The sequence below is a fragment of the Oncorhynchus mykiss genome, chromosome 20 (assembly GCF_057628025.1).
Source record: "Oncorhynchus mykiss isolate SJ-2025 chromosome 20, ASM5762802v1, whole genome shotgun sequence".
Classification (NCBI taxonomy): Eukaryota; Metazoa; Chordata; class Actinopteri; order Salmoniformes; family Salmonidae; genus Oncorhynchus; species Oncorhynchus mykiss.
In genome coordinates, this window is record NC_143041.1 from 22,010,893 (window position 1) to 22,037,733 (window position 26,841).

The 26,841-nt window shown below is 43.2% G+C and overlaps 2 protein-coding genes across 3 annotated transcripts; one reads left to right on the forward strand and one right to left on the reverse strand.

Annotated features, from left to right (window-relative positions):
• Positions 1 to 819: 819 nt before the first annotated feature.
• On the reverse strand, positions 820 to 16,440 carry LOC110499077 (transmembrane protein 204). 2 transcript variants are annotated; one of them, XM_021575961.3, is made up of 3 exons: positions 14,388 to 16,440; positions 13,611 to 13,766; positions 820 to 2,125 (listed from the first exon to the last, which is right to left on the reverse strand). In XM_021575961.3, the coding sequence occupies exons 1-3, from the start codon at positions 14,674 to 14,676 to the stop codon at positions 1,881 to 1,883; spliced, it is 690 nt and encodes a 229-aa protein (XP_021431636.3). In that variant the 5' UTR covers positions 14,677 to 16,440; the 3' UTR covers positions 820 to 1,880. The 2 variants fall into 2 exon arrangements, with proteins under 2 accessions (XP_021431636.3, XP_090068730.1); XM_090212604.1 differs by having other exon boundaries at positions 14,383 to 16,403.
• Positions 16,441 to 17,450: 1,010 nt separating this feature from the next.
• LOC149974436 (intraflagellar transport protein 140 homolog) lies at positions 17,451 to 19,104 on the forward strand. The gene is made up of 2 exons (XM_090212605.1): positions 17,451 to 17,660; positions 18,064 to 19,104. The coding sequence occupies exons 1-2, from the start codon at positions 17,535 to 17,537 to the stop codon at positions 18,196 to 18,198; spliced, it is 261 nt and encodes an 86-aa protein (XP_090068731.1). The 5' UTR covers positions 17,451 to 17,534; the 3' UTR covers positions 18,199 to 19,104.
• Positions 19,105 to 26,841: the final 7,737 nt, after the last annotated feature.

The window sequence follows — 26,841 nt, forward strand, 5'->3', positions numbered from 1 at the left end:
TCGGTCAAACACCTCGTCCCCCTTGGGCCTCAGCTCCTCTGCCTTATCAAGGATGTTTGTTAGTAAAGCCAGTGCATTGGTCCAGTCTTTCCTCCCTAGCCAGGAAAACGTTCTCCAGCTTGGGCAGGTTGTCAGTTTTTCCCCTCCAGTTAGATGTGAGAGACGTAATTGCAGTAATTAATTTAATAAATTAAGACAATGCATCAGAATCAAACTTCAGTCTTAGGTATCATGTCTTCTTACCAGGGCGCAGATCCTCAGGTGCATGTTGTGCAGAATCATGACAAAGTGGTCATCCATTCCAGGGCCAGCCCTAGAAGAACCCTCTGGGGTAGCAAATGCTGTTGGTCGTATGCGAGTCATGCAGGCTATAACTATGGCACTGCCGTGGCCAAATCCAAGGCAGTGAAGTCAGGAGGTGGGCAGCAAGTGTTTGAACCAAAACAAACCAATTGAACCAAAACTATTCAGAATTGGATTCCTTGACCAAAATTATCTATCGTCATGGATAGTTGGCAACACTAAGCAAAATGGAATTTTGATAAAAACCTGGTGTTAGGAGACTTAAGTTAGGGTCAGCTGATGACTTACAGTGCAATTCATGTCTTTCCTTCCATCACATCAAAGCCAATCACCAACTTCAATGAAACTTCACTTGTCTACCCTAAATCTACTCTAAATTATGGTTTGTGAAGTTTTGCATGGGTTTTTTGATTTGTGTTGCCAATATTTTGTCTTGCCACAAATACCAGAATTTATAAGAATCCTGGACATCCGACACAATAGAACAGCAATTTAAAAAGACAACACTAGACACTATTGCATTTGTTTTATTTATTATTATTTTCATGCATACTCACTGTTTGGTTTGAAAGTGACTACTCCACAAACGGCTGATTTCTTTGCAGCAATATGATATAAGATCAATATTTTAATACAACTATATATAATTAATTTAAGTACATGTACCACAAGTGAGCAGATTATCAAAAGGAAAGCGTCCTTACCAAATGAGCTCAAATGTTTATGGTATTTACTGTGTCTGTTGGGCCAATCTGAAATCGTCAATGACAGGACATTCATACAGAGGTCTGAGGATCTGAGCAAAATGTGTTGTCAAATTGCCATTAAACACCCTTTGGTGGTTTGGATAGAATGAATTAATGTGTGTACACTTCACTTGACAACACTGTGTTCTCAAGATAAAGGTAGAAATATGGTACCTAATCGACAGTTTTTAAGTATACTTTGAATAGATTGGATGGGGTTAACTCATTTTCAAGTCGATGCTAACTAGAGTTGTAACCTAAATCACTTTTAATATTAAGAGTAATATAAACAATATGCAGGAAATATATGTTATTACATAAGAACAAAACATGTCAAGATCCAGCTTGATCTCTTCCAGGGTGTTTTCAGGGGGTGTTGCTGAGGAAATACAAATTCTCTCTCTACAAATTCCAGGGCAAACAAACCTTCAAGCACACCTTTTGAGTAATTGGCTTACAGCATGTCTACTAAAATGATACATTCACTACAGCTGATGGTTTTTAACACTGACTTTTCATTCATAATTTTAGATGGATGTTTTATGGCGAAACTATCCTTGCAGCAAGGAGCATTACTCAGTCCAGGGCAGCATTTGAGTCCATGAGTCATTGTACATGATAGCCATCACGTGAGAAGATGTAGAACTGTACGACAGTGAAAGCATGTTAGTCCAGCACCGGTAGAGTCACGTCAAATCAAGTGTCTTCTATAGAGTCATTCATTGAGGCACCTGGTCGGATAAGAATATGAGGAGACAGTCAGAACATTGTCTGTTCTTCAGCATGTTAGGTAGTCCTTATTGACGAATGGGGGTCAGGGCTCAGGGGTGCTCAGCAGGGCGACTCCACATAGTCGTTGTCGAGGCGTGGGTGGAAGTTCGACGCCAGAGAGCGGCTGATAACAATGACACGTGGCGTGAGGCAGTCGTCGCGGCGATGTAAGATGTTCCAGATGAGCATGGCAGCGGCCAGAGTGGCCAATAGGCAGGCGGCGATGTCCACGTAGCACGAGTAGGACAGGTGCGTGTACGGGCCGATCCGGTAGAATGTCACCAAGCCGATTACCAGCACAAAACCTGGGGAGGGAGAGACAGGGAAGGGTTAATTCAATGAGACCTTAATCATTTAAAACAAATACTGTAGCTCTTCAAGTGCCTATGTGTATTTTAGTCTTCATCTCAAACAATTTATTAATTGAATTTCTTTAACAGTGACGTTAATGGAGAGGGGATGTAAAATCTAATCTCACTGTTGCTAACTTCTAAAGCAATCTATCTATGGGGTTTTTCTCTGGGAGGGCTTCTGAGATTTCAGCATCAAAGGAAACACAAGGAAATGTCATACTTCTCACAAAACCTATCCAAATAAGTTTTAAGGCCATTCTAATTCCTTATTGATTTAATCTTAAAACACATTGCTGTAGCCTACGCCACTATGATCCAGGTCAGGAAGATCACAAAAGAGAGAATACTATTCTCAACATGAGTCAACTATTTCAGTGTTCATCAACAAACTTTAGCTCACCGTTTTTGCCTTTTTTTGGTCACCATCACACTGTTAAGGTTTGGATATGAATTGGTGAAATAACCCCAGGGGGGAATTTAACCCTGTCCTCCCAACCAACCCTGTTCTCCCACAAAGTATGACAACCTTTGTAACTGAAATTAACCATCACCCACAATGGATTGACCACTAACCTAGATCTCAAAGAGGAAGTCCATTTCATGGATTTAAGTAATACCTGGAGCCAGTCAATAGTTCATCAATAACACTCATCTCGGAGCATGTCCAATCAAGGGTTGGTATAAATAAAGGCACCAAAAATAATTGCTGGAAAAGGGGATGATGGCCCATTAGGATTTTAATCAGTCAGTTTCTTGTGGCAGGTCAGAACGCCAGTGCCAGTGCTGGACTAGCGTTGAAATGTGTAATTGGCGCTCTCTCTCAATGGGTCATTCAGATTTGTGAGCCGGTCTTTGTTTATGAGAGGATGTCATTAGGTAAATGCCTGTGTGACTTATGAGTGTGTGTATGTGTCTTATGTGAAGGTGTGTCTGCATTTGAGTGCAAGTGTTTGTCCGTCTGTGTGTGACTCCTTTTCTAAGAAACCATAAAGCCCTTCACCTCCCCAGTCCTGGGGCTCCAGGCTGGGTGGGCTGTGTGAACTGCTTTTTTTTTGGCACAGTCTAATCTTTCTGGCTTCCTTCCTCTTCTTCCTCTTTCCATCCTTCCTTCCTCCCCCCCTCTCCACACCCCCGCTTTGGGTTTGCATATTGGGACTTTTTACAATATCTATCAGGCAGTCTGAAAGACACTGAAAGGGCACTTTTTTTTTTAGAAGGAGTACCGTGTGCGCCTACATTGAAACATTTTGCCGCACCCAGACATTTTTGAGCACAAGAAAAAAATATGAGGTAAGAAAGCTAGAATCTTGAATTTTTCTAGGCGCACAGCAAAATATGTAGCCACATATGCAAGTAAAATGGTCGCACTATAGAGCCCTGATTGACTGAAACACTTATTATCTTAGTCAAAGTCCTGGAAATTCACTGACCTTACTGATTACTGCTTGTCCTTACAATTGATCACCAATTGATATCAAATCAAAATCTAATCAAACTTTGTCACCTGCTGTAACGCTCGTCGTTGGGAGATAGAGAGGAGGACCAAGGTGCAGCGTGGTAAGTATTCATATTCTCTTTTAATGAAAACGAATACTTGAACAAAAACAACAGAGAACGAAACGAAAACAGTCCTGAAAGGTGAAATACAAACACAGAACAGAAAATAAACACCCACGAAACACAAGTGGGAAAAGGCTACCTAAGTATGATTCTCAATCAGAGACAACTAACGACACCTGCCTCTGATTGAGAACCATACCAGGCCAAACGCAAACACAACATAGAAAACGGAACATAGACCACCCACCCAACTCACGCCCTGACCAAACTAAAACAAAGACATAACAAAAGAACTAAGGTCAGAACTTGACACCTGCGCCGAATACATGTGTAGCCCTTACCGTGAAATGCTTACTTATAAGCTCTTAACCAACAGTGCAGTTCAAGAAAGAGTTAAGAAAATATTTACCAAATAAACTAAAGTAAAAAATAATCAAAAGTAACACAATAAAATAACAATAACGAGACTATACAGGGTGTACCGGTACAGGTTTGTTGAGGTAATTTGTACATGGAGGTAGGGATGAAGTGACTGTGCATAGATAATAAACAGTGAGGAGCAGCAGTGTAAAAAAAAACAAATGGGGGGGTGTCAAATGTAAATAATCCGGTGGCCATTTGATTAATTGTTCAGCAGTCTTATAGCTTGTGGGTAGAAGCTGTTAACTTCTTATGGATAGGGGGCAGCATTTTCACGTTTGGATGAAAAGCGTGCCCAGAGTAAACTGCCTCCTTACTCATTCCCAGATGCGAATATATACATATTATTAGTTGGATAGAAAACACTCTGAAGTTTCTAAAACTGTTTGAATGATGTATGTGAGTATAACAGAACTCATATGGCAGGCAAAAACCTGAGAGAAAATCCAACCAGGAAGTGGGAAATCTGAGGTTTGTAGGTTTTCATCTCAGCCCCTTTTGAAAATACAGTGGGATATGGGTCATATTGCACTTCCACTAGATGTCAACAATCTTTAGAACATTGTTTCAGGCTTCTACTGTGAAGGGGGGCTGAATGAGAGGGGAATGAGTCAGAGGTCTGCCAGCAGCCTCGGTCTCGTGACTCGCGATCTTGAGAAAGTTACCTCTCGTTCCATTGCTTTTCTACAGACAAATGAATTCTCCGGTTGGGACATTATTGAACATTTATGATGAAAACATCCTAAAGATTGATTTTATACATTGTTTGATTTGTTTGGTGTTTGGAGTGTGACTGTTTGAGGTTGTGGACAGGTGTCTTTTATACTGATAACAAGTTCAAACAGGTGCATTAATACAGGTAACGAGTGGAGGACAGAGGAGCCTCTTAAAGAAGAAGTTACAGGTCTGTGAGAGCCAGAAATCTTGCTTGTTTGTAGGTGACCAAATACTTATTTTCCACCATAATTTGCAAATAAATGCATAAAAAATCCTACAATGTGATTTTCTGGATTTGTTTTTCTCATTTTGTTTGTCATAGTTGAAGTGTACCTATGATGAAAATTACAGGCCTCTCTCATCTTTTTAAGTGGGAGAACTTGCACAATTGGTGGCTGACTAAATACTTTTTTGCCCCACTGTAGGTCCTGGATGGCAGGAAGCTTGGCCCCAGTGATGTACTGGGCCGTACACACTACCCTCTGTAGCGCCTTACGGTCAGATGTCGAGCAGTTACTATACCAGGCGGTGATATAACCGGTCAGGATGCTCTCAATGATGCAGCTGTAAGACTTTTAGAGGATCTGGGGACACGTGCCAAATCTTTTCATATCTAAACTATGTCATGCCTGAATTTACTTACCAGTAATTTTCTATTAATTGAATAGTGCTATGTAAACCAGCCCAGTAAATGCCCTCACCTTAATTTGCTGTGCACTCAACTGTGGTGTGACATCACCCACAAGACTAAGAGGTCCTGGCTTTCAAATTCCCTGACTTCTTAACCTATCGCTTTTCACTTGCTTTTCTATCCCTCTAGAAAGAAGCACATTTTCCCCTGGTATATTTTGTTTAAGTTGTGCCAATGCCCCGTTGTGTAGGGGAGACATAACTGCCAAGGCCACAGTTTGGGCATGGTGACAGCTGTAACCCCACCGGCTTAAGTGCAACAGAGTTTAAACCTGAATCTCAAATGCACATAACCCTTCACCTTTGACCCTCTGATCTTGACTCTCTCCATTCCGTCACACATTCCTGAGCATATCAGTCTCAAGGGGTGAAAACGGGCCGGTGTTATACTCAGCCAAGGCTCAGACCTGCCGATAGCAGTGTTGAGATATCACTGAATGGAATTGGATATTGTTATCCCACTGTCTGCATGTGATAGAGGTTTTTGGCTCATCTGAAAACGCAAACAGAGCATTCTTTCCCGAGAAAGACTGGCTGCTGGTAAAAATAACTCCCATTCACAGCAGAGAGAGAGAAGCCAATTCTCAGTGGGGGAGGAGAGGAACGAGGGATGAATTGCTGAGTGGTGGAGGTATACTAAACTGAACCGAACTCAGGAAATGAAGGCCTTTTACACTTGAGCCTAGATTAAGTGAAGGCATTGGGAATGCTGGGAAATCACTGAGCCTGCTGCTTTTAAACATATTGTAAATAATGTCTTGATTTTTTTCCAGTGGAGATGAATTGCCTGACTGGGCTGCGGGACAGTGTATGTGCATTGATTATTCAAATGTAAAGTTAACAGGATTCTTGAAAATAACTAACATTTATCATCCAATCAGCATCCAGGATCCCCCCCATCTTTGCCATCAGAACAGCCTCAATTTGTTGGGGCATGGACTCAACAAGGGGTCGAAAGTGTTCCACAGGGATGCTGGCCCATGTTGACTCCAATGCCTCCCACCTTTGGGTGGTGGACGATTCTTTATACACACGGAAAACTGTTGAGCATGAAGAACCCAGCAGCGTTGCAGTTCTTGACACAAACCGGTGCGCCTGGCATCTACTACCATACCCCGTTCAAAGGCACTTAAATCTGTTGTCTTGCCCATTCACCCCCTGAATGGCACGCATACATAATCCAAGACTCAATTGTCTCAAGGCTTAAAAATCCTTATTTAACGTGTCTTCTCCCCTTTATCTACACTGATTGAAGTGGATTTAACAAGTGACATCAATAAGGGATCATAGCATTCACCTGGTCAGTCTATGTCTTGGAAAGAGCAGGGGTTCTTAATGTTTTGGATACTCAGTGTATAATAAGGCAATGAGTAGCTTTGGGAATACTGATACCTAGTAACCATTGTTATCTCTTCTGCTATGAAGTCCTCACCAAGGGTCATCGCAAGTCATCTATTGTTTTGCTCAGTCTTGTTGATCAAATATGGTGAAGTCTTCAGATAGTGGCATTTGAGTACAAAGGAAGATGACATTTTTCCAGCAGCATGTATTTTTAGCTGGTGGAAGTAGGTGTGTATGTGTCTGTCTGACTCATTAGTCGTGTCACTATTCTTATTAATGTCAACATGTGTGAAGGGCGTCTATAGTAGATGGCCTGTTTTTGAAAAGAGCTACCAACGACCGCCATAGATATCCATACCTAATCATTCTGCCATCGTATTAAAGGGATAATCCACCCCAAACACCTAATTCCTATGATTAACGGTGTTAAAAAACACTAGTGCAGGGTATGTTGCTATGGCAACAACGAACATTTCCCACAGACACACAGGGAGCATTGCGAGATGGTACTTGAAGGAGAAATTGAGTTGAATAATTTAGTACACTGTTTAGATTGAGCACATCTAAGCAAAGTATATACTTTTTCATAACGATATGAACGGATGGATGTGTTCTAGACAAGAATGCCTATACCATCTATTGGCTGATTTGTTGATTTAGAGTGCAGGTAAGTTTACCTCCACTGTATTCACATCCTACCATACCTTTTGTCTGTACATTATACCTTGAAGCTATTTTATCGGCCCCAGAATCCTCCACTCTGTACCGGATGTCCTGGATGACCAACTTTCATAGCTTTTAGGCGTACCCTTATCCTACTCCTCCTCTGTTCCTCTGGTGATGTAGAGGTGAATCCAGGCCCTGCAGTGCCTAGCTCCACTCCTATTCCCAGGCGCTCTCTTTTGATGACTTCTGTAACCGTAATAGCCTTGGTTTCATGCATGTTAACATTAGATGCCTCCTCCCTAAGTTTGTTTTATTCACTGCTTTAGCACACTCTGCCAACCCGGATGTCCTAGCCGTGTCTGAATCCTGGCTTAGGAAGACCACCAAAAATTCTGAAATCTCCATCCCTAACTACAACATTTTCAGACAAGATAGAACGGCCAAAGGGGGCGGTGTTGCAATCTACTGCAGAGATAGCCTGCAGAGTTCTGTCCTACCATCCAGGTCTGTACCCAAACAATTTGAATTTCTACTTTTAAAAATCCAACTCTCTAAAAACAAGTCTCTCACCGTTGCTGCCTGCTATAGACCACCCTTCAGCCCCCATCTGTGCTCTGGACACCATATGTGAACTGATTGCCCCCCATCTATCTTCAGAGCTCGTACTGCTAGGCGACCTAAACTGGAACATGCTTAACACCCCAGCCATCCTACAATCTAAGCTTGATGCCCTCAATCTCACACAAAATATCAATGAACCTACCAGGTACCACCCCAAAGCCATAAACACAGGTACCCTCATAGATATCATCCTAACCAACTTGCCCTCTAAATACACCTCTGCTGTTTTCAACCAAGATCTCAGCGATCATTGCCTGCATCCGTAATGGGTCAGCGGTCAAACGACCTCCACCCATCACTGTCAAATGCTCCCTGAAACACTTCAGTGAGCAGGCCTTTCTAATTGACCTGGCCCGGGTATCCTGGAAGGATATTGACCTCATCTCGTCAGTAGAGGATGCATTTTTTTTTAAATGCCTTCCTCACCATCTTAAATAAGCATGCCCCATTCAAGAAATGTAGAACCAGGAACATATATAGCCCTTGGTTCTCTCCAGACCTGACTACCCTTAATCAACACAAAAACATCCTATGGGTTCTGCATTAGCATCGAACAGCCCCCGTGATATGCAACTTTTCAGGGAAGTTAGAAACCAATATACACAGGCAGTTAGAAAAAGCCAAGGCTAGCTTTTCCAAGCAGAAATTTGCTTCCTGCCACACAAACTCAAAAAAGTTCTGGGACACTGTAAAGTCCATGGAGAATAAGAACACCTCCTCCCAGCTGCCCACTGCACTGAGGATAGGAAACTCTGTCACCACCAATAAATCCACTATAATTGAGAATTTCAAGAAGCATTTTTCTACGGCTGGCCATGCTCTCCACCTGGCTACCCCTACCCCGGTCAACTGCACTGTACCCCCCACAGGAACTCACCCAAGCCTTCCCCATTTCTCCTTCTCCCAAATCCAGTCAGCTGATGTTCTGAAAGAGCTGCAAAATCTGGACCCCTACAATCTGGACCCTTTCTTTCTAAAATTATCTGCCAAAATTGTTGCAACCCCTATTACTAGCCTGTTCAACCTCTCTTTCGTGTTGTCTGAGATTCCCAAAGACTGGAAAGCAGCTGTGGTCATCCCCCTCTTCGAAGGGGGGGGGCACTCTTGACCCAAACTACTACAGACCTATATCTATCCTACCCTGCCTTTCTAAGGTCTTCGAAAGCCAAGTCAACAAACAGAATACCGACTCTTTCGAATCCCACCGCACCCTCTCCGCTATGCAATCTGGTTTCAGAGCTGGTCATGGGTGCACCTCAGCCATGCTCAAGGTCCTAAACGATCATTTAACCGCCATTGATAAGAAACAATACTGTGCAGCCGTCTTCATCGACCTGGCCAAGGTTTTCGACTCTGTCAATCACCACATCCTCATCGGCAGACTCGATAGCCTTGGTTTCTCAAATGATTGCCTTGCCTGGTTCACCAACTACTTATCTGATAGAGTTCAGTGTGTCAAATCAGAGGGTCTGTTGTTCGGGCCTCTGGCAGTCTCTATGGGGGTGCCACAGGGTTCAATTCTTGGGCCGACTCTCTTCTCTGTATACATCAATGATGTCGCTCTTGCTGCTGGTGAGTCTCTGATCCACCTCTACGCAGACGACACCATTCTGTATACTTCTGGCCCTTCTTTGGACACTGTGTTAACAACCCTCCAGACGAGCTTCAATGCCATATAACTCTCTTTCCGTGGCCTCCAACTGCTCTTAAATACAAGTCAAACTAAATGCATGCTCTTCAACCGATCGCTGCCTGCACCGGCCCGCACGTCCAGCATCACTACTCTGGATGGTTCTGACTTAGAACATGTGGACAACTGCAAATACCTAGGACTCTCTCGTTGGCTGGCCCTCACTTCATACTCATCGCCAAACCCACTGGCTTCAGGTCATCTACAAGACCCTGCTAGGTAAAGTCCCCCCTTATCTCAGCTCACTGGTCACTTTAGCAGCACCCACCTGTAGCATGCGCTCCAGCAGGTATATCTCTCTGGTCACCCACAAAACCAATTCTTCCTTTGGCCGCCTCTCCTTCCAGTTCTCTGCTGCCAATGACTGGAACGAACTACAAAAATCTCTGAAACTGGAAACACATCTCCCTCACTAGCTCTAAGCACCAGATGTCAGAGCAGTTCACAGATTACTGCACCTGTACATAGCCCATCTATAATTTAGCCCAAACAACTACCTCTTCCCCTACTGTATATATTTATTTATTTACTTTGCTCCTTTGCATCCCATTATTTATATTTCTACTTTGCACATTCTTCCACTGCAAATCTACCATTCCAGTGTTTTACTTGCTATATTGTATTTACTTCACCACCATGGCCTTTCTTTTGCCTTTACCTCCCTTATCTTACCTCATTTGCTCACATCGTATATAGACTTATTTTTCTACTGTATTATTGACTGTATGTTTGTTTTACTCCATGTGTAACTCTGTGTTGTTGTATGTGTCAAACTGCTTTACATTATCTTGGCCAGGTCACAATTGTAACTGAGAACTTGTTCTCAACTTGCCTACCTGGTTAAATAAAGGTGAAATAAAATATATATTTAAAAATATATATATTGTTTTAAAAGCGTTATCCCCTATCGCCAGTGACAAGAAACATGTCCAGTGCATTCGGAAAGTATTCAAACCACTTCCCTTTTTTCAAATTTTGTTACATTGCAGCTTTATTCTAAAAGGTATTAAATAAAAAATGTTCCTCATTAATCTACCCACAATACCCGATAATGACAATAATTATTTTGGATAATTTATTAAACAAACAAAAAACATACCTTCTTTACGTTAGTATTCAAACCATTTGCTATTAGACTCAAAATAGAGCTCAGGTGCATCTGGTTTCCATTGATCTTCTTTGAGATGTTTCTACAACTTGATTGGAGTCCACCTGTGGTAAATTCAATTGATTGGACATGATTTGGAAAGACACACACCTGTCTATATAAGGTCCCACAGTTGACAGTGCATGTCAAAGCATAAACCAAGCCATGAGGTAGAAGGAATTGTCCGTAGAGCTCCGAGACAGGATTGTGTCGAGGCACAGATCTGGAGAAGGGTACCAAAAAAAAGTGTTGAAGGTCCCCAGGAAGACAGTGGCCTCCATTTTTAAATGGAAGAAGTTTGGAACCACCAAGACCCTTCTTAGAGCTGAGCAATCAGGGGAGAAGGGCCTTGGTCAGGGAGGTGACCAAGAACCTGATGGTCACTCTGATAGAGCTCCAGAATTCCTCTGTGGAGGTGGGAGAACCTTCCAGAAGGACAACCATCTCTGCAGCACTCCACCAATCAGGCCTTTATGGTTGAGTGGCCAGACAGAAGCCACAACGCAGGAGTGGCTTCAGGACAAGTCTCTGAATGTCCTTGATTGGCCCAGCCAGAGCCTGGACTTAAATCCGATCGAACTTCTCTGGGGAGACCTGAAAATAGCTGTGCAGCGACGCTCCCCATCCAACCTGACAGCTTGAGAGGATCTGCAGAGAAGAATGGGAGAAACTCCCCAAATACGTGTGCCAAGCTACATTTCCAACAATTTCTAAAAACATGTGTTGACTTTTTCATCATTGGGGTCTATTGTGTGTAGATTGATGAGGGGGGGAAAATATTTAATTCATTTTAGAATTAGTCTGTAACGTAACAAAATGTGGAAAAAGGCAAGGGGTCTGAATACTTTCCGTATGGACTCTAGCTATGATGCGTTCCTACTACTTTCACAGACGGACCATATCGAAGGGGGGAAATGTGTATTTTACCCACAGATAGAACATAGGGTTTCACCAAAATGACAGGAGTTTCATGATTTTTATTTTGGGGATGCATTATCCCTTTACCATGAGTGACACTTTATAGCATGCCAAACAATAGTTTATCTCAGTGGGTTCTTTTGGAAGGGAATCAGTGATTATTTGGGTGGGTCTCATCTAAGACCTTCAGATAAAAGTTCCGGCGATGCCTGCCGAAGAAGCTAGCATTGAGAGGGGACCCTTTATTTGCCCCTGTTCCTGGACATTCTGTAAACAGGCATAAAAGCTAGGCCAAGCTTATCTGGACAGCAGCTGTCCCCACCCTACAGCATTTTTCTACCAACTAACCCAACACACACACATATACACACACACACACCCTCACTTCCAGAACCTAGTCAGTCCCTGTCGAACTGTCTTTCATGTCTGCTCTCCCCCTCTTTCCTCCTCTGCTCGGGGTTTGCATAACAGGTAGTCGCAGGCATTTCCTCGTCCTGAGCAGGGATTTCCTGGCGCCCGACAGTCGCTCCCTTTTTCGCTGGAACTCCGGCCGGCCCACCAGCCCAGACTGACGGCCTGCTATATTTAGCCATCAGACCCTTGGATGCTGCGCCTGCTGTGCCACAATACTGCCCGGGGCTGACATCCCTAAACAACAAGCTGTGCACTCAACAAAATGTGACAACGTCACACTTCCTCAAAAGGGGCACTGGGACAAGGACATGCCCACACTGCCGCACAACCCTCTGGGATGGATGAAGGAGAGGGGTCTTGATTTGCCCTTACTGCCCACCTCCTCTCCTTCTTCCCATTGCTATTCCTGGTTGTTATAGTCTTTAATTGACTTTCCAAGAAAATTCCTTCTTGGAACGATAAGGGACGATTCTAGTCTTTTTATTCCTCCTTTTCTGTTTCCTAGTCACCCCCCTAGTTTGATTTGTTTGGTTGCTCTGGATTAATGTATGCTTTTTATCCTCAAAGCTCCAAGGGTTCCTCTTTTGGGCTCCACTGGGGAACAACAAGGGACTTGTATGTTTCTTTTCAGCAACACACTGTGACCATTTTTAGATCTGAGGAACGCTCAGAAAAGCCTCAAGCGACTCTATTGAACATTTCAAAGTTGAAATCAAAAGCCAGACACGTGTAATAGGTGTTTTATAGTGTGGTTGTCTCTCACTTATGTTTAGGTGTCTGCTGGCCTCCACACTCATTAGTGTTTTGGAAAAATGGAACAAAAATGTCCATGGCATGTATATGTTTATCAAATTTCACATAGAATTCAACTCTGTGCTTGACCCGATGCAGTGGTTATGTCCAGGCTTGTAGGTGTCTGGTTTCCATTCTACTGGGACTGCCACATCTGGCTTCTTGTCTTTGTGCATCATGTCAGAGTCACAGTATAGGCCAGTGTTACTGTTTCTCAACCATTTTTTTGTGCCAATGACTGGCAAGCTATTGCCCTTCCTTCCCTGTTTGGAGGACTGCCGACATTAAAAACTTGAGAAAAAATAATAATAATCAGGTACACCTAACTATCTCAGGGACCGGTAAACCTCATTCTAGGGACCAGTGCCGGTCCGCGGACGAGAGGTTGCTGACATTAGGCTAGGCTATATGTCATGTTGTGCCGTGTATTAAACATATTGGTGTGGATGTATAGTACTCACTGGCCAACTGGAAGAGTGCGGCGATGGCCTCCTCCCACCACTGGGAGTCCTGGGTGACAAAGGGCAGCTCCATCAGGCCCAGCAGGAAGATCAGCTGACCGGCCGTCAGAGCCACCGTGGCCATCAGGTTACACGCTCGCATCATGTCAAACTGCACTGGAGGGAGGGGGGGGGGGGGGGGGGGAAGGAAAATAAATTATGAATATGGCAAATTTATTGTCTCAAACTAAACCAGAGACATTAGGGCAACATCATGTGAAGACACCTGTTGATATCAGAGTCCAATGCGTCATAGCAAATAACCATTTATGAGCTGAGCTGATCAATGTCATTACAAAGATGCATCTTTGTGTGTAGCCTTTATCAAGGGCTTAATGGAATGATGGATTCACTGCAAATCAACATTGTTTTTGCATCTGTAGACAATGCCCTATGAGTTCTGAGAATTATTTTTGTTTGTTATTATTGTTATTTGTTTTCACTGAATGAGGTCCCCTGGACTGCCGCTGCTTGTTATGCAGCTGGCCTGGGGGTCAGGATCTTGCTGCCTCTGGTTTTGCTATTTATTTATTTAGTGAACCTTTATTTATCTGAGCATGTCAGTTAAGAACAAATTCTTATTTACAATGAAGGCCTACCCCGGCCAAACCCTAACCCGGACGACGCTGAGATGCAGTGCCTTAGACCACTAAGCCACTCAGGAGCCCAAACATCAATTAGGCGCACTCTTAAGGGTTTTGGAATGAAGCACACTCATGAAACACAAACACACATTACATTTGACGGTGCTGCGGGACTCCTGGTAGCCTGCGTACTCCGAGCCCCAGCCCAGACCCTCACACGGCATCTGAGTCCCCTGACCTCTCCTCCCGCCCCCCCGAGGTTCATCCCGGCCCTTCTCTCCTCCAGTCATGACGGGGCACATCCTCCACAGCCCCACGTTGCGCTTGCGTCCATCCTCCAGGGCCTGCAGCACCCAGCTGGGGGTGAAAGCTGCCACGTTGTTGAGTACCAGGGACAGCAGGGCCACCATCACCGCCACCGCCACCAGCCGCTGCACGGCCATGCACCGCTGCCCGCCCGCCACCTCTGCCTCCACCACCTCCTCCCTCTCTTCGTCCCCTTCTTCCTCTCCCGTGCTGCCCTGCCTCTCCTGGGCAGCAACACCAGCGGCGCTTGGGGCACCCCGGTTCTCCTCCTCCTCCACTGCCAGGCAGCTAGCGGCTTATGCTAACCCCAGGCAGTCGCACCGCTGAAGAAAAAAGGGAACGTGTTGTTAGCTCAGCTAAAGAACATCTCCGTTCATCCTCATTTGTTTTTGGTGGTGGAGGTGGGTTGGTTCAGCCTTCCTCCTCGGAGTGCACAGTGTGCAGGCATGGGTTAATCCGACCGACACCGAGGTCCATTCCACTGGCTTTGGTGACTGAATGCAGCTTGATTCTCGGACTCGAACCTCTCTTCAACCGTCTCTTTTCCACTTTTATCACCCCTTTTCTCTCCACTTCTGATTTCTTCTGGCTGCCCTCCTCACCGTTGGTTCTCTGCAATTTCAAGTTATTTTATTCTCTGTGTAAGCGCCTGTCTCTTTTTCCCCTCAGTTTCTTTCTTCGTTCTTCTGTGTTTTTTTCTTCAGACTCTACACCAGGGGTAGTGGGAAAATGGAGAAGCAGTGTAGAGCAGCAGAGCAGATCGTCTGGATCGTGTTGCTCAGCTCACTGAGGCTTAACCAAGAAAGGGCTTTGTCAGCTGGAAGAGCGATCTCTCACTGCGCAAGGTCTAGTCTTCTTCTGACCCTCCTCTCGCTCTCTCTCTCTGGGAAGAGTTGGTGCTCCTGCTATCTCTCTCTCTCTGGAAGGAGTTGGTGCTCCTGCTCTCTCTCTCTCTCTCTCTGGGAAGAGATGGTGCTCCTGCTCTCTCTCTGGGAAGAGTTGGTGCTCCTGCTCTCTCTCTCTCTCTCTCTCTGGGAAGAGTTGGTGCTCCTGCTCTCTCTCTCTCTCTCTCTCTGGGAAGAGATGGTGCTCCTGCTCTCTCTCTCTGGGAAGAGTTGGTGCTCCTGCTCTCTCTCTCTCTCTCTCTCTGGGAAGAGTTGGTGCTCCTGCTCTCTCTCTCTCTCTCTCTCTCTCTCTCTCTCTCTCTGGGAAGAGATGGTGCTCCTGCTCTCTCTCTCTCTGGGAAGAGATGGTGCTCCTGCTCTCTCTCTCTCTGGGAAGAGATGGTGCTCCAGCTCTCTCTCTCTCTCTCTCTGGGAAGAGATGGTGCTCCTGCTCACTCTCACTCTGGGAAGAGTTGGTGTTCCTGCTCTCTCTCTCTCTCTGGGAAGAGATGGTGCTCCTGCTCTCTCTCTCTGGGGAGAGTTGGTGCTCCTGCTCTCTCTCTCTCTCTCTCTCTTGCTGGGAAGAGTTGGTGCTCCTACTCTCTCTCTCTCTCTGGGAAGAGTTGGTGCTCCTGCTCTCTCTCTCTCTCTCTCTCTCTCTCTCTCTGGGAAGAGTTGGTGCTCCTGCTCTCTCTCTCTCTCTGGGAAGAGTTGGTGCTCCTGCTCTCTCTCTCTCTCTGGAAAGAGTTGGTGCTCCTTGTACAGCTCAGTCCCAGCGGTCAAAAAATAATTAGAATAAAGGGTTCAGGGTGGGAGATATCAGTCTGTGGCTCCAACAGGTTTGACCAGACAACTCCCTCCCTCACTCTCTGTGTGAGAATTTTCGCTCCTGAGACTCACTCAGAGAGGACAGCCCATAGAGCCTAAGTGGTGTTCCAGATGCTGCAGCTCTTCTTCTGCCTGTGTGTGTGTGTGTGTGTGACAGCGACGAACACACAGCCCGACCAGCAACAGGATGCGTTTCCTGATAGGAAAATGGTCAGAGGGGGGCAAAAGGCGGACCCTCTCCTCTGTCCTTTTTTTCTCGTAAACCCTCTCTATCTCTGTCTGTTTACCTACCCTCTCTCTGTGTCGCCAAACCTACTATAGTTATTTTCTGGCTCTGAAACATCTGTGTAAGACGTGGATTCAGAGAACGATAGAGCCGTGGGGATTTGAGGGGCTGTGTTTGTATGGTCTGTGGCCATAGAGAGCAGGCTTTTGGCTGCCAGTGCAGTGCTACATAGCATGGGTCTCTGCAAGGCAAGCTTGGCCTCATTTTCCCCCGCCAGTGAGTCCCACGGCCCCTAAAGATTCCGGGAATTTCCTGTTGCCTAACTTTAATAAACAAACCCACATCTGTATCAGCTAAAGAGAGGAGTTGGAGGAGGGGGAACACAAATAGGGTCCAGATGGGTGTGGAATCTGGAATGGTGGCTGAGTGGATGGGGGATTGAGGTTGACGTAGATGAGAAAGAGAGCGAGAGAGAGAGAATAAGTGTGTGTGTGCATGCATGTGTGTTTGTGAGAGAGTTGAGTTGGATCTCCCTGCAAGCATTCTTCTATGCCTAATCCCCTGTGGCAAGCATATATCCAAGACTTGGCTTCCTGCCCTGAGCTCTGGGGTCTGGATTCCCACGCACAGATTCATACCGCTGTCTGTGATTTAAATCAATGTTTATGTGTTAAAGCGGTTTAGAAGAGATTTAGAGATGTTGATTTGGTTCGATGTTGAAAGTGGAGCCTAGGCATTGTACCAGAAATCAATGGCTGACCTGTATATGCAAGAAATCAAATGGCTATAACATATACTTTCAACGTTTTACTGAATGACCTTGAATCAAAAAGGAAATGGTTTACAATATTTTCCTTTTTCCAATGCTATGTTAGTCAATAGTTTTCCATTCTCTATTGCATTATGGTTGCTGATCTTATCACATTCCTAATATACTTTATCAAACAAAATGTCTCCCGCTAACGTCTATGATCAAACAAAATGTCTCTCCTCTTTCTCTGCACTGAGGCAGAATAGGAGAACACGGCGAGGATGTGTGTGAAGAACCGCCATCTGGATGTGGCCCGGGTGTGTCTGGAAAACATGGATAATGCCAGGGCAGTGCGGGCACTACGGGAGGCCGAGACCGAGCCTAAACTGGAGGCTGGCAGTGGCGGTACTGGCCCTGCAGCTGGGCATGCTGGTAAGAAAACCAACCAAGCAGTAGGTGATCATAGCATTTAATGGTGGCTTCACCTCATTTTCAATTAATTTCCTTAGCCAGGTATTGTCATACCTGGTACATAGAGTAAAATAATGGTCAATTATAGGTTGTTTAATTTTATCATTACCACATATACTGTCGGCACCTAGTACTTGTACCAGTAGCATCACCTATGTGATTACCCTGTAATAGTGTAAAAAGTATAGTGTAGTAAGTACATGCTATTATGGAGTACTTACCACTTTTGTCTTTATAAATTAATGATGTCATTAGTAGTATATCTGTCCATACTAAAACACTACATGTGTACTGTCTTTAAGATCATCATTACAGAATAATGCCCCTAATCTTAAGTGTTACTAGACTTCCAATGGCCCCACAGGAGGATGCAGAGAAGCTGTATAAGATCCGTGGGCGCTTCAACCTCCTGAACAAGTTCTACCAGGCATCAGGCCCGTGGAAGCAGGCGGTGGAGACCGCAGAGACCCACGATCACATCCACCTCAGGACCACCTGAGACAAGAGCATGGCCCTCGTATTGTAATGAGCCAGCTTAGCACTGATGCTATGACTGTTAACATTTGATAAGTTAGCATTTAATTAGACTATGTTAGCATTTGATACATGCAGCAAATCAGTACTGATCTACAGTGAATGGCGTTGTAAACAACAGCCAACTTTCCGGGACATGGACATGTCTTATATCATCAGAAAACTTAAATGATTGTTAATCTAACTGCAGTGTCCAATTTACAGTAGCTATTACAGTGAAAAATACCATGCTATTGTTTGAGGATAGTGCACAACAACAAAACACTTATCAAGGCAACTGGTTTGATAAATTCACCTCTGACGGTAAATAATGTACTTACATTCTGTAATCTTGCTCTGATTTGTCATCCTGAGGGTCCCAGAGATAAAATGTAGCATAGTTTTGTTTGATAAAATATATTTTTATATCCTAACATGTTCCATGTTTTATACAGCTTTTTGCATGAATTCCGACTCTTTCAACAAAACAATTTTTTTTAAATTATCGGCAAAACGTTGTTTAACCCGGTCAAGTTCGGTTTTTGTGCAATCCGCAGACACTCTAAAAAGCAAACCAAACTTGTTTCATTATTTTACATTACGTATTAGCTACACAACACGTCAATTATGTCAGCTATCATTACGCACTAATGAGACGAGTGTTCACTTGATTGACAGTGTCTTGGTCCAATGATCACCTATCGTTTTGGAACATAGCTAGCTAGATAGCCAATGAGCTGGGCTTTCCAGCAGTATGTGAACGCCCTTTGTGCGACAAACAGCCATCATGTTAGAGTTGAATGTAAGTACATTATTTACCTAAAGCATTTCACTACACTCACAATAACATCACCTAGCATGTGTATGTGACCAATAAAATTTGTTTTGATTTGAGCTGTGCGCAACAATGTTAATTTTCAGGTGAACGCAAACAGGACGCACGCTAGTTTATGTTATGCAGAGGTTCGTTCTCTTCTACAAACTTTTCTCAAAACTGAAAAAGTAAAACATGGCTAATAAGAGTGGAAAGCTTTATTGAAGTATACACATTTGGATGACATTTTTGCAGAAATTGACCAGGTGAGTGACAGAACGAATATATGAGGACTCTGAGTGAGCACAGTTTTGATTCCAGCACGGAATAAATGTTTTTGGACAGAAAATATCCATCCAGTAAGTAAAATCAATTTTTGCTTCTTATGCTAATGCAGTTGTTTAAATGGTTGCAGTTGGTGTGTCAAAAGTTTGGACACCTACTCATTCCTGGGTTTTTCTTTCATTTAAATATTTTCTACACTGTACAATAATAGTGAAGACATCAAAACTATGAAATAACACATATGGATGTAGTAACAAAAAAATGAAATTTGAAATTCTTCCATGTCGCCACCCTTTGCCTTGATAACAGCTTTGCATGGTCTTGGCATTCTCTCAACCAGCTTCATGAGGTAGTCACATGTAATGCATTTCAGTTAACAGGTGTCTTGTTAATTTGTGGAATTTCTTTCCTTCTTAATGCGTTTGAGCCAATCAGTTGTGTTGTGACAAGGTAGAGGTGGTATACAGAAGTTAGGCCTATTTGGTAAAAGACCAAGTCCATATCATGGCAAAAACTGCTCAAATAAGCAAAGACAAACGACCGTCCATCATTACTTTAAGACATTAAGGTCAGTCAATGCAGAAAATTTCAAGAACTTTGAACATTTCTTCAAGTGCAGTCGCAAAAACCATCAAGAGCAATGATGAGGCTAGCTCTCACGCGGACCGCCACAGGAAAGGAAGACCTAGAGTTGCCTCTGATGTAGAGGATAAGTTCACTAGTTACCAGCCTCATAAATTGAAGCCCAAATAAATGCTTCAGAGTTCAAGTAACAGACACATCTCAACATCAACTGTTCAGAGGAGACTGCGTGAATCAGGCCTTCATGGTCAAATTGCTGCAAAGAAACCACTACTAAAGGACACCAATAATAAGAAGAGACTTGCTTGGGCCAAGAAACACGAGCAATGGACATTAGACTGGTTGAAATCTGTCCTTTTGCCTGATAAGTCCAAATTTGAGATTTTTGGTTCCAACCACCTTGTCTTTGTGAGACAACTAGTAGGTGAACGGATTATCTCTGCATGTGTGGTTCCCACCGTGAAGCGTGGGGGTGCTTTGCTGGTGACACTGTCTGTGATTTATTTAGAATTCAAGGCACACTTAACCAGCATAGCTACCACAGCATTCTGCAGTGATATGCCATCCCATCTGGTTTGAACTTAGTGGGACTATCATTTGTTTTTCATCAGGTGTCGTGGAAAATGTAATAATTATTCATGCTATCCCGTGTTTTACTGCTTAAAGAATAGTCTCTTGTTATATGCTACTGTTTTTCTAACCTGATACTAACTTGTCTTTGTGGGACTTATCTATAAGCCCAGTCTTATGACTAATGCCAGCAGCATACCATACCATACCCCCAAGTAAAGGGGCTGAATAATTTTGCACGCCCAATTTTTCAGTTTTTGATTTGTTAAAAAAGTTTGAAATATCCAATAAATGTCATTCCACTTCATGATTGTGTCCCACTTGTTGTTGATTCTTCACAAAAAAATACAGTTTTATATATTTATGTTTGAAGCCTGAAATGTGGCAAAAGGTCACAAAGTTCAAGGGGGCCGAATACTTTCGCAAGGCACTGTATGGTGTCCAGGTCACAGCTGAGGGGGGTCTATAACAAGTGGCAACAGTGAGAGACTTATTTCTGGGGAGATGGATTTTTAAAAGTAGTAGCTCGAACTGTTTGGGTATAGACCTGGATAGTAGGACAGAATTCTGCAGGTTATCTCTACAGTAGATTGCAATTCCGCCCCGTTTAGCAGTTCTGTCTTGACGGAAAATGTTGTAATTGGGGATGGAAATTTCAGAATTTTTGGTTGGCTTCCTAAGCCAGGATTCAGACGCAGCTAGGACATCAGGGTTGGGAGAGTGTGCTAAAGCAGTGAATAAAGCAAACTTAGGGAGGAGGCTTCTGATGTTAACATGCATGAACCCAAGGCTTTTACAGTTACAGAAGTCAACAAATGAGAGCGCCTGGGGACACACAGGGCCTGGGTTAACCTCTTCATCACCAGAGGAACAGAGGAGGAGTAGGATGAGGGTGTATTAAAGGCTATAAGAACTGGTTGTCTAGTGTGTTCGGAACAGAGAGTAAAAGAAGCAGACTTTTGGGCGTTGGTAGGATAGATTCAGCACATAATGCACAGACAAGGGCATGGTAGGTGCAACAGTGCAACCTTCCGGTTACTAGTCCAACGCTCTAACCACTAGGCTAAATCCTTGAGTGTTTTCTTTCCTCTCCAGCAACTGAGGAAGGACTGTATCTTTGTAATGACTGGGTGTATTGATACACCATCCAAAGTGTAATTAATAACTTCACCATGCTCAAAGGGATATTCAATGTCTGCTTTTTTTTTTACCCATCTACTAATAGGTGCCCTTTGCAAGGCTTTGGAAACCTCCCTGACCTTTGTGGTTGAATCAGTGTTTGAAATTCACTGCTCGACTGATGGACCTTACAGATAAGTGTATGTGTGGCGTACAGAGATGAGGTAGTCATTTAAAAATAATCTTAAACACTATTATTGCACACAGAGTGAGTCCATGCAACTTAAGTGACTTGTTAAGCACATTTTTACTCCTGAACTTATTTAGGCTTGCCATTAACAAAGTGGTTGAATAATTATTGACTCAAGACATTTCAGCTTTTCATTTTTTATTAATTTGTAAAAATGTTATAAAACCATAATTCCACTTTGACATTATGGGGTATTGCGCATAGGCCAGTTACACCAAAATCTCAATTTAATCCATTTTAAATTCAGGCTGTAAAAAATTCAGGCTGTAAAAACAAAAATATGTAAAAAAGTAAAGGGGTGTGAATACTTTCTGAAGGCACTGTAAATTATCTCTGAGTGTGTCCTGATTTGGTGATTTGAGGAAGAAAGTAGAAAATGAATACTGCAATGGCAGAGAGGACCTGTTTCCCTCAGCCCATCCCACCTATCTCTTCTGGCTACCCTCTTCGGATTTCTATGCACCATATATCTTTCAACTATGCTGTGATGTTGAACATACAATTTCAATCTATCTAATAGAATCCACAGATTTCGAGTTGAAGATGAATACTTTAACTAAGAGTATTGGCATATTAGTAATTGACTGACCCGGTCTCTCCAGATCTCCTAACATTACTATTCTTAGGGTCAATTTTAGATCAATGTTATGCATTTTTAGCCATTCCTGAACCTGAAACCAAAAACAGGCTACCTGAGGGCAATACCAAAATAAATGGTCTATTGATTCTGTATCCTCACAACAAAATCTGCAGAGCTTTGATGATGGTATGCCCCAAATATTTAACATTTTGTTGGTGACAAGAATGCTGTATAATAATTTTAGCTGAAATGCACGAAGTCTTGAATCTTGCATAATTTTATTTAACGACTCATACCATGGAATCAGTACATCAAAAATCTGTTTCCAACTATTTTGCAAACCTACCTCCTCCCGCTGCCACTTGCCGCCTCCATTTTTGGGGTAATGCTGTAATCAATTGGTTGTAATCTTGGATTGGGAAGACCTTCCCATACAATTCTGATAACTCCATGAAAGACATAACTCTACCATTGCAATTTACAATATAATTTAAAAAAAAATTAAAACATCTTTCCCATAAATACAGGTATTTTATCAACCATCACATTTGAGTTCCGCCATAATATTTGTTCTATCTTTTCAGGGGGATGAAATTGAAATTGTAGCTAGCTCTGCAATGCCTGTTTGAAAAAGACAGATACTTTGGAAAAAGTATCATTTTCAATTAATCGAAAATGAGACATGGCAATCTGCACAAAGGCTAAAAGGAAATTTTTAAACAATGGTTGAGCTTTTCTTAGTATCGACTTGAGAACCATTTAGGGTCCAAGTAAAACTTTTGAATAACTGAAGCTTTGAGAAAGGGGGGTTTAGTGCTTTTATATAAAATAATCTCAACCCATCCAATTCATAAGTATTATATAGATAGGCATGCTTTGTCTTGTCTGGTTTAGCATCCAAAATAAAACAAAATATTTTTTGCCTATATGATTTGAGAAAAAAAACGAATCATCAGGAGTAGGCAGCGCCATGAGTAAGTGAGTAAACTGAGATATGACTAAGGAGTTAATCAGGGCCATTTTTCCAAAAGTTATCAGTATAAAAGACACCTGTCCACAACATCAAACATATTTTATTTGAATAAAAAATACATGTGTTTGCATAATTAATGTCTAAGAAATTAAATTTCCATTTTTTTTATCTGTGCTTGGAATGGAAAACAATTAACCCAAAATAAGCTAGCAGTGTTATTAAAAATCTTATTGAAACATGTTCTCAGAACATTATTTAATTACCTTCAAATAACCTATAATTTCCTTTCTCAGAAAGTTAATAAAACCTCTCAGGAAAAAACTTTCAGGGAACCATAGTAACATGTTTTCAAAACCTCCCTGCAAATGTAAAATGTACATTCCCAGAACAGGCAAAATGTTCCCTTCCTTTCTCAAAATGTAAAAATAACAGTTAAACCGATCAGCAATCATATGGCTTCATTCCCAGAACCAATGGGGAAACAAAAACATACGTTTCCACAACTTCCAAGGAAACAAATGTGCTAACTGGGTTACCAACCCTCAGCTTCCCTCAGCCCATCCCATCATCTCTGCTGGCCACCCACTTTGTGTTTCTACGCAACACATATCTTTCAACTATGCTATGATGTTTCACGTAAAAAAATCTAATTGAATCTACAGATTTTGTGTTGAAGATAAATACTTTTACTAAGAGTATATTAGTAATTGAGTGACCCGGTCTCTCCAGATCTCCTAACAGTACTATTTCTAGACCATAAACAGGCTACCTGAGGGCAATACCAAAATAAGTGGTTTATTGATTATGTATCCTCACAACAAAATCTGCAGAACTTCGATGATTTTATGCCCCAAATAGAGATGGCCGCTTCGCTTCACGTTCCTAGGAAACTATGCAGTATTTTGTTTTTTTTACGTGTTATTCTTACATTGGTACCCCAGGTAATCTTAGGTTTCATTACATACAGTCGGGAAGAACTACTGAATATAAGAGCAACGTCAACTCACCATCATTACGACCAGGAATATGACTTTCGCGAAGCGGATCCTGTGATCTGCCTTCCACCCAGGACAACGGAATGGATCCCAGCTGGTGACCCAAAACAACGATGTCGTAAAAGAGGCAAATTAATCGGTCTTCTGGTCAGGCTCCGTAGACGGGCACATTGCGCACCACTCCCTAGCATACTTCTCTCCAATGTCCAGTCTCTTGACAACAAGGTTGATGAAATCCGAGCAAGGGTAGTATTCCAGAGAGACATCAGAGACTGTAACGTTCTTTGCTTCAAGGAAACATGGCTCACTCGAGAGACGCTAACAGAGACGGTGCAGCCAGCTGGTTTCTTCACGCATAGCGCCAACAGAAACAACCATCTTTCTGTTAAGAAGATGCCTTATGATTAACGAGACGTGGTGTGATCATAACAACATACAGGAACGCAAGCCCTTCTGTTCACCTGACTTAGAATTCCTCAAAATCAAATGTCGACTGCATTATCTACCAAGGGATTTCTCTTAGATTATAATCACAACCTTATATACTCCCCCCCAAGCAGACACATCGATGGCCCTGAACAAACTTTATTTGACTCTTTGCAAACTGGAAACCACATATCCTGAGGCTACATTCATTGTAGCTGGGGATTTTAACAAGGCTAATCTGAAAACAAGACTCCCTAAATTGTATCAGCATATCGATTGCGCAACCAGGGCTGGTAAAACCCTGGATCATTGTTATTCTAACTTCCGCGACGCATATAAGGCCCTCTCCCGCCCTCCTTTCGGAAAAGCTGACCACGACTCCATTTTGTTGCTCCCTGCCTACAGACAGAAACTAAAACAAGAAGCTCCCACGCTCAGGTCTGTTCAACGCTGGTCCGACCAATCTGATTCCACGCTTCAAGACTGCTTCGATCACGTGGATTGGGATATGTTCTGCATTGCTTCCAACAACAACATTTGACGAATACGCTGATTCTGTGAACGAGTTCATTAGAAAGTGCATTGATGTCGTTCCCATAGCAACGATTAAAACATTCCCAAACCAGAAACCGTGGATTGATGGCAGCATTCGAGTGAAACTGAAAGCGTGAACCAATGCTTTTAACCAGGGCAAGGTGACCGGAAACATGACCGAATACAAACAGTGTAGCTATTCCCTCCACAAGGCAATCAAACAAGCTAAGCGTCAGTATAGAGACAAAGTAGAGTCGTAATTCAACGACTCAGACACAAGAGGTATGTGGCAGGGTCTACAGTCACTCATGGATTACAAAAAGAAAACCAGCCCCGTCACGGACCAGGATGTCTTGCTCCCAGACAGACTAAATAACTTTTTTGCCCGCTTTGAGGACAATACAGTGCCACTGACACGGCCCGCAACCAAAACCTGCGGACTCTCCTTCACTGCAGCCGACGTGAGTAAAACATTTAAATGTGTTAACCCTCGCAAGGCTGCAGGCCCAGACGGCATCCCCAGCCGCATCCTCAGAGCATGCGCAGAACAGCTGGCTGGTGTTTTTACAGACACATACAGTGGCGCAAAAAAGTATTTAGTCAGCCACCAATTGTGCAAGTTCTCCCACTTAAAAAGATGAGAGAGGCCTGTAATGTTCATCATAGGTACACTTCAACTATGACAGAGAAAATGAGAAAGAAAATCCAGAAAATCACATTGTAGGATTTTTAATGAATTTATTTGCAAATTATGGTGGAAAATAAGTATATGGTCACCTACAAACAAGCAAGATTTCTGGCTCTCACAGACCTGTAACTTCTTCTTTGTCCTCCACTCGTTACCTGTATTAATGGCACCAGTTTGAACTTGTTATCAGTATAAAAGACACCTGTCCACAACCTCAAACAGTCACACTCCAAACTCCACTATGGCCAAGACCAAAGAGCTGTCAAAAGACACCAGAAACAAAATTGTAGACCTGCACCAGGCTGGGAAGACTGAATCGGCAATAGGTAAGCAGCTTGAAGTTTGAAGAAATGAACTGTGGGAGCAATTATCAGGAAATGGAAGACATACAAGACCACTGATAATCTCCCTCGATCTGGGGCTCCACACAAGATCTCACCCCGTAGGGTCAAAATGATTACAAGAACGGTGAGCAAAAATCCCAGAACCACACGGGGGGACTTAGTGAATGACCTTCAGAGAGCTGGGATCAAAGTAACAAAGCCTACCATCGGTAACACACTACGCCGCCAGGGACTCAAATCCTGCAGTGCCAGACGTGTCCCCCTGCTTAAGCCAGTACATGTCCAGGCCCGTCTGAAGTTTGCTAGAGAGCATTTGGATGATCCAGAAGAAGATTGGGAGAATGTCATATGGTCAGATGAAACCAAAATGGAACTTCTTCGTAAAAACTCAACTCGTCGTGTTTGGAGGACAAAGAATACTGAGTTGCATCCAAAGAACACCATACCTACTGTGAAGCATGAGGGTGGA

Coding starts and splice junctions, on each gene's coding strand:
- LOC110499077 (XM_021575961.3), bottom strand. CDS start 14,676: ATGGCCGTGCAGCGGCTGGTGGCGGTGGCGGTGATGGTGGCCCTGCTG. Junction 13,767..14,387: donor GTCCCGCAGCACCGTCAAAT/GTAATGTGTGTT, acceptor CCCTCCCTCCAG/TGCAGTTTGACATGATGCGA. Junction 2,126..13,610: donor CGCACTCTTCCAGTTGGCCA/GTGAGTACTATA, acceptor CTCCCTCCCCAG/GTTTTGTGCTGGTAATCGGC.
- LOC149974436 (XM_090212605.1), top strand. CDS start 17,535: ATGTGGCCCGGGTGTGTCTGGAAAACATGGATAATGCCAGGGCAGTGC. Junction 17,661..18,063: donor CCCTGCAGCTGGGCATGCTG/GTAAGAAAACCA, acceptor ATGGCCCCACAG/GAGGATGCAGAGAAGCTGTA.